Source organism: Sycon ciliatum, chromosome 4, assembly GCF_964019385.1.
Source record: "Sycon ciliatum chromosome 4, ocSycCili1.1, whole genome shotgun sequence".
Taxonomy (NCBI): Eukaryota; Metazoa; Porifera; class Calcarea; order Leucosolenida; family Sycettidae; genus Sycon; species Sycon ciliatum.
The window spans coordinates 31,975,785-31,983,469 of NC_088646.1; the positions used below are offsets into that span (position 1 = coordinate 31,975,785).

Here is a 7,685-nt window from a genome sequence, read left to right on the forward strand (position 1 = left end):
TGCCAGGAACTCGCGGAATTATTGGCAGAAAATTGCGGATTTGGGCCAAATCACGAAATTTGTTGTATCCTTTAGAATCGCTATTTGCCTACTGTGGAAATAACCTACGAGTAGGATCATGGAAAGCACTGTATACTGCGTGAAAAGTGCAGAAAAATGTCAAAAGAAGTGCAGAAAACAACAAAAAACGCGGGAAATTGCGGATTTTTCAGAAAATCGCGGGTTTGGGCCAAAATCGCGAAATTTGTTGCGTCCGTGGAATCGCGATTTCCTGGAGGGACAGGCAAATGGAAGAGCTTGCTCTTGCTGCAGGGAGGAAAGAAACTCGCTTGTTCTGGCGCCAAATGTTCGCACTTCCTCTAACAAGGAATTAGTGCAATCAATAAAGGCGGTTTCTATCTTTCCTCCATCCATCCATCTCTATCTCTTTGTCTCTGTCTCCCTACCCCCCTCCCCCTCTCTGTTTACCTACCTCCCCTCTCTCTTTCTCTCTCTCTCTCTCCCTCTCTGTCTCTGTCTCTCGTCTCTCTGTCTCCCTCTCCCTCTCTCTGTCTGTCTGTCTGTCTGTCTCTCTCTCTCTCTCTCTCTCGCTCTCTCTCTAAATTCAGCTATCTATTTCTCTTTCTCCTTCATTCCCTTTGTCGGTGCTCGTAGCCTACAATTATGACTTTTACAACGGACACCACATGCTCGTACTTGCAAGTTGTATGTTGCGTTACTGAAGCTGTCTCAGGGATTCCCTCCTTGAGTGGTAAAAGAATCGCACCAATTTAAAGGGCATCATAGAGAAGAAAAATCAAAAGTAAACTTGCAGTATAAGAAGTGACCAGGAAACCAAGATGCACCGCAATATCAGTGCTAAGTTGCTAACTGCTAAACAGAAGACAGGGCTAAGAGAAAATGTCATACAGCACCAATACCGACGAAAGTAGCAAATGTAGTCTAAACATGCAGAATGAATGATTGTGTTAACGTGCTGACGGACCAGGTATTGTAAACTGGGGCAGCCTTGGACAGACATTACGTGCAGTGATGAACAAAAACTGGTCAAGTTTTGGTGGCCAGTGATTTTCTGAGAAGAGGTAGTAGCAAAGAAATAATTCATCAGCAATTGACAAATTGTAGCAACCCTCCTCAAAGTATATGCAGGCGCAAAGACAAAGAAACACAGTCCGTGTTGAAACGTGAATGAGCTGGCTAGCACCATATTTTGGTACATCATTTGATTTAGAACATCGAACACTGACCATGATAATACGGAAACAAGGAAAAGACTAAAAAGCCATAATTGACATTAATTGTACACCACTCACCATGTTGGGATCTCTTTCCGCTGAACATTTTCGAGTGGGTCGTCAATATTCAACAAGATAAGGTAGTAGAAGAAAATGGCAATGGCTCCCAGGAAATGCCAAAGGTCGTGATTGTCATAGAAATCAAATAGCAGGCAGTCTTGATTCAGCTTTCGTGAGCCAGAAGGACTTTCGGCCCAGTTAGAGACGTTTGATTTGAAGAAATACCCTGCTAGGATGGCGAAGACAACAGCGGCCGCAGCATAAACACCTGTGGCAGGCAAACATTTTTCACCGTACCAAGCCTTTAACGCAATGCAGTAATAGAGGACATACCAGATGAGATTGCCTCCTAGAATCGCCAGCATGTACGTGGGGAAGTCCCCTGGCCTACCCGCGATGCCGTATATAGCCAGGCCCAAGTTCCAAAGCACCGATACCAGTAGATAAACATACCGTGGAAAGGTCTCCCGAAGTTTAGGTCTCTTCTGGCTGGCGTCGGTGAATCTCTCTTTCAGACGTTTTTCGGTGGTGCAGCACATCCGGATGTGGACAATCAGACCAACACCCACGTAGACAATGAAGAAGATAATCCAAAACATCTGGCTGTTTCCAAGCACACCTGCAAGGACAATGACGACCACCGTGCATAGAAACGCCAGGAAATGATGTGCTGGTTTGATAGCATCTGGGTTTCGGCTCTGGTAGAGGTGCAGAAACGAGAGAACAATAATAACGTACATGAAAGATGTGTCGAACTGGAAGTTCACTGGTGTCGGGCAGACGTGATAGCATGCGCTCAAAACACCCTCCAAGCACAATGCCAGGCCCAGGGCGTACAGCAGACCATGGTGATGCAGTACGCCTGTTGAAGTCAGCCGCTGGTGATTGCGCTCAACAGTGCGTGTGAATACCCTCTGACGGCGTATGGTCAGAAGAATGAACAGTATGCCGAGCAGAATGTAACCAATGTTACTGAAGACGGCGTTGAACGCTGTGAGGCGTCCATAGCGGCGATTGCAGCGGAAGTTGAAGTAGCAGAGATCCTGGTCTCCCGTTTTGAAAATAGCCTGTTGATAGTTGGCTACCAACTGTATGACTGGAACTCCGTAGTAGACGCCAACGATACCAATCAGCCAGGGTGAATTGTTGAGTTGCTTGTCAATTGTCTCAGGTGGCGTCTTCTCAACATGAGCCAAGCTCAAAGTTGGGATCCTAGCCTTGCATGGTGGTGTGCAACGTGTCTTTTTCGGTCCCTGCTCTGCATCCGCTGCTGCACATGGCGGCTGTGCAGGGGATTGAACTTCGGGTCTAGTAGTTTCATTCGCCGCTTCAACTTGCTCCTCGCCACCAGCAACATGCTGGTGATTGACACTCATTGATGTCAGTTCTGGCTCACCACTTCCTGTGCAAGGGACAGTATCTTGGGCGTCATGATAGACTGAAGCAGTGCTTCGAACCGATTCTCCTCTGCTTCGGCCTGCACCGTCATTGGTGTCTGGGATCACTACATGTACATCAGAGCCTAGGATAAATCCAGCCAGCGAAACATCGCCCATATCCTTCTTATACACATAGTAGTAAATGACGAGTGTAACCAACGTTGAGATGTAGATACCAATGTAGATTACCAAGGGCACGATGACTGGCGTCGTATAACTTTGTGAATGCTTTGCGACTCGGATGTACACTGTTTCACTGTAGAATGGTGCCGCGTCCGCTCCATCCTCGTATTGAGGACGATGCCTGGAGCTGCACTGTGCATCACTTGACAAACCCGCCAGTACAATGTAGAATGAGTCAGTTTGGAAGTCGGTGCGCTGCACCAGCAATGTTGCAGACGAGCTGAATGTTTGGTATGCACCCGAGTACTGGATATTGCTTGCCAGGTCAAACACTGGGCACAACGCTTCTTGCACGGATGCTATGCCACAGGTTGACTCACTTGCCTCAATCTCTACTGTTACCTGGTCATCACCGGGCTGAAAGCTGTAACTGTAGTACGCTGGACTAGATGGGCTCAGGCTCACAGCATGTTTCTTTCCTCCAGCTAGGTTAAAATCGTCCACCGGCGCTGCAAGGAGTGTGTATCCAATCCTGACTTCAGTCGTGGCTGCGATTTCAACCAGCACTGTCTGATTCACGCCAGCTGTTGAGTTCTCTGTGCCATTCACTCGACCCGAGTCCGTACTGACTGGGAGATTTGGGCAAATGATTCTGGAGCTATTCTTATATGTAGCAGAACTAGGCCCCTCGGCACTGAATGGAATCGACCAGAACATTTCTTTTGCAGCATTTCGTGATCGAACCAACACGGTCAGGTGGTGGTTCGCGCTTGCATTTCCACTGAACACGGACACGCGTAATGGACGCGGATGAGGGGTGGCTCCTGTGCCTTGCACCGGCCAGGAAACAGACGTCCATGTAAAGGAAAACGTGTCCTCGTGATTATCCCAAACCGTGTCTTCATACACAGTATTGATTTCACCCTGGATGACCTCCGCGGCGACGTTCACACGCTGATATAACGTCAACAGCAACAGCAGCATGCATCCCGCTGTACTACTCAGCCGACAGCAGTCGTTCAAGGCAGACCGTCTCCTCTCCCTGTTCATTGCTGGAGGCCTGCTTCTTCTCCAGTGCATGCCCATCCAAGAATATCTCCTTGCGCTTTCCGCACAAACACTCCGCTGGAGAAATACTTATTATAATTTTATCGGTCGATCCCAGCCAATACAAGCTTTTTTAGCTCTCATTCTCCACTGTATCGACCAAGACTAAAGAGGAACAGTGACAGACAAAACATGCTAGCGAGCAGATTGTCCCAGCACCAGGTTTCGGGTCATACCAGAACTTTCAGCAGAAGCTCCATTACCATGATTACTGCCTACTGCCTAGTACTGGCAATCGTCTGCCGTGGAACCACACGGCACGTTTCTCTGCCTTTGACTTTGTCCTCAGGTTCAGAGCATCCGCCAGTGATGAATAATACACCAATACAACCGCCAAGCAGACAGAATAATATTCAACATGATGCTGAGGCTAGCTGTCTAATGAATCGATTGCAAGAGTACAAGAGTACACTGACTGTACTCGAGCCATCACTAGCACTGCGGTCCTCACAGTACGCGGCAGCGTAGACCATGGTAGACATGCATAATAATGTCTATCACTGTCACCTTGAGTCTATTATATGTATGTCTACGCTTCCGCGTGCTGTGATCAGGACCGCGCGCTGTGATATACGACAGCATAGCGGTATCCGTGTAACTCGTACTGCGTGAGGTAGGTGTAGACTCTCCGCGCCGATTTGAGCTTTAACAGGGAAGTTAAAGGGGAAGTTAAGGCAAAAAATAAAATTTCACCAGTTGTAGTCTTCGGGGTGCTGAGTCGAATGGTCTTGGTCCGAGGAAGCTGCGACGCTCCCTTCCTACTTGAATCCCAATCGAACTCGCGCACTTCCACCGAAACTGGGTGACTGCGCCCTACTAGATGGGGATTTGTATGCAAAATGTCACTAAAAGCGCCATTTCGTTCTTATAAAAGCACGGATGACCGCGATTGGCCCATATGTTGTAGTCTTTTGGACGCTGAGTCGACTGGTTTTGGTCCGAAAAGGCTGCGATGCAGCGTTCCTCCTTTATTCCCAATCGAACATGGTTGAACAAGCGGTCACGTGCTCCTGGGTGCCCAAATCACCTTGTCACCGCGCCAGCAGGCGACAACTTTCACACCAGGGTTCAACTCGAGTTCAACTCGAGTGACAGGACTGCACCCAAAAAAGGTCAAACAGGCTAGTAAGTTGTACCCTGCAGGCACGGTGACCAGGTGACTGGTGTACGCAGGAGCACGTGACCGCTTGTTCAACCATGTTCGATTGGGAATAAAGGAGGAACGCTGCATCGCACCCTGGTTTTTTCTGAAGTGGAAGCAAATTTTTGAGCTCCGCAGTTTTTCAGTCTCTGGCAGCCCGTCGGCGTGGCCAAGAGGACCACTAGCAGTATTAGTTAGTTAGTATCGTGTAGTAGGGCTGACCCACCTCTGGCGGCCATGCCCCCAGCTACAAAGGCCGCCCTCAAGGGGCTCTCAGAGGTAGAGACAAAACTGTTGTGCTCCCTCCCGGGTATCGAGTCGTCTGTGATTGAGGTTATCAAGACCCTGGCGAACTTAGCGTCCGAGTCGGCCGATCGCGAGGATCGCCTCAACAAAAGAATCAATGACCTGTCGCGGCAAGTGTCAGGCCTGACTCAGGAAGTTGTCTCCCTCAAGGAAGCCGCCATTGCCAAGGCAAGTGTTCTCCCAAATATTCAAGCTCCTCAGCAGAGCCAGCGTACGAAGAGTAGATCTACGAAATCGTCAAGAAATCGTACCCGTACCCGCACAGGCCAGGCTGCCGCGTGTACTGCTAGTACGGGTGAGCCCCGTAGCGTGGGTGACACTGGCAGTGACCCTGAGGCGTCCGGTGAGGAAGACAGTAATTCTGAGATCATTGACATTGGCATTGAGGGCCCCTACAGCAGGAGCGCTAAACATCGCTCCAAGCCAGTCCTGGAGGTCTTAGACGACGACAGCTGGCAACTGGTGTCAGGAGAGCCTCCCAGGTCCAGGAGGGCAGTTTTTGTATGTAGGCAATTTAAGCTCAAGCTGCACTGAGGAGGGACTGAAAAGCTTCACCCAGCAGCGTGCAGTTGCAGCAGGGGGTACGGCAACGGTGCACACTTGCAGCCTCCACACCACGGAGGCAGGAAGAGTGTCTGCCCACCTAACTGTGGACGCTAAGGACCTCACCCTGGTCACAACTGAGAATTTCTGGCCAAGGCCCCTGTACGCGAGGCCATGGCGATTTAAGGAACGCACTGAGCAGCAATCCAAATGATTCCCCCAAGCCTAACGCTCCTGCTGACAAATGCCTTCGGACTGCAATCCAAACTTGGTGAGTTCCAGCACACTGATGAATCGTCTGGTGCCCTCAAGGGATCGTCTAGCATGCACGATGCCCAGTAGCCAACCAACGATGTTCAGACTCTTGGTGACGAATGCCTTTGGCCTATCGTCCAAGCTTGCAGAATTCCGCCACACCCTCCAGACCCTGAAGCCAGATATAGCAGTAGTCACAGAGACAAAATTTACGCCAGAGAAGTGCAGCGAATCTGAAGCAGCCATGCCTGGCTATCACACCCCCATCCGCAAGGATCGCTCTGCACACGGTGGTGGAGTAGCAGTCTGGGTGAAGGCTGGCCTAGGATATGAACATCTTGATCACATCCAGTGCCATGATCACGAGATCATCTGGCTGAGTGTCACGACGCAGAGTGGACAGAAAGTTGTTATCTGTGCAGCCTATCGGCCCGGGTCCTGTTCGGAGACAGATCTCCAGCTATTGGAATACTTGGACAACACGCTGCAGGCATCCCGTACCTACGGATCAAATGTCATTGTGACCGGCGACTTCAATGTGCATAACGCTGCCTGGCTCTGCAGCAACAAGACCACCCGAGCTGGAGAGTATGCAGAGGATATCTGCTGCTACCATGGCCTGAGTCAACATGTCGACGTACCCACCCGAGGTGATAACACCCTGGACCTGGTGATGTCTGATTTCCCTTCACCAGCAACTGTTAAGGCACACCCGCCTATTGGACTCTCTGATCATGCTGTCCTCCAAGTTGACTTTCCTGTGAAGCTCACCCGTGAGCCCAAGACATCGCGTAGAGTCTGGCGATACCACCGCGCAGACTGGGAGCGGCTTGCCCACTTCTACCGAACAACAGACTGGGAGAGCATGCTCGGACCTGAACCGGATCTCAGCTGCGACAACATCACCAAGAGGATCCTCGAAGGAATGGCACAATTCATACCCAACAGAGTTATCTCATCGCGCCCCTCCGACGAACCTTGGTGGACACCGGAGTGTACAGCTGCAGTCAACACCAAGCGACAGATGTGGCACCAGATGCGCTCAAATCCCGACAGTGCTGATAAGAAAGCACACTACCGCACAGCTGCAGCCTCTGCACGCAGTACCATCCAGCGAAACAGAGAACGGCATATTACCATGCTCCGGCAGAAACTCACCACTGGTAGCCTTCGGGACAAGGAATGGTGGTCCACTATCAAGCGTGCGGGTGGCAAGGGCCGCAGCGCTGATATACCAACACTCCGATCTGCTGATGGAACTGAGTACACAACCAGTCAGGAGAAGGCCAAGTGCCTTGGTCAGTACTTCGCCGATAAGTGCAGCCTCGGCCCACAGGACTTCAATGAGGAATCTGAATTCCCCTTTGTCCAGCCTCGCTCCCAAAGCCGTCTCCTAAGTATTCGCTTCCGCCCTGCTGAGGTCCGTAAATTGCTGAGGGCCCTTGATCCTTCGAAAGCGTCAGGCCCTGATGCAGT

The 7,685-nt window shown here is 50.5% G+C and overlaps 1 protein-coding gene across 1 annotated transcript; it reads right to left on the reverse strand.

Moving 5' to 3' along the window:
• Positions 1-719: 719 nt before the first annotated feature.
• On the reverse strand, positions 720-4,281 carry LOC135815677 (SID1 transmembrane family member 1-like). The gene has a single exon (XM_065328999.1). It carries the CDS (start codon positions 3,941-3,943, stop codon positions 1,310-1,312), a length of 2,634 nt encoding a protein of 877 aa, XP_065185071.1. The 5' UTR covers positions 3,944-4,281; the 3' UTR covers positions 720-1,309.
• Positions 4,282-7,685: the final 3,404 nt, after the last annotated feature.

Bases quoted from the DNA above. Each gene is read 5' to 3' on its own strand.
- LOC135815677 (XM_065328999.1), bottom strand. From the start codon at position 3,943: ATGGGCATGCACTGGAGAAGAAGCAGGCCTCCAGCAATGAACAGGGAG.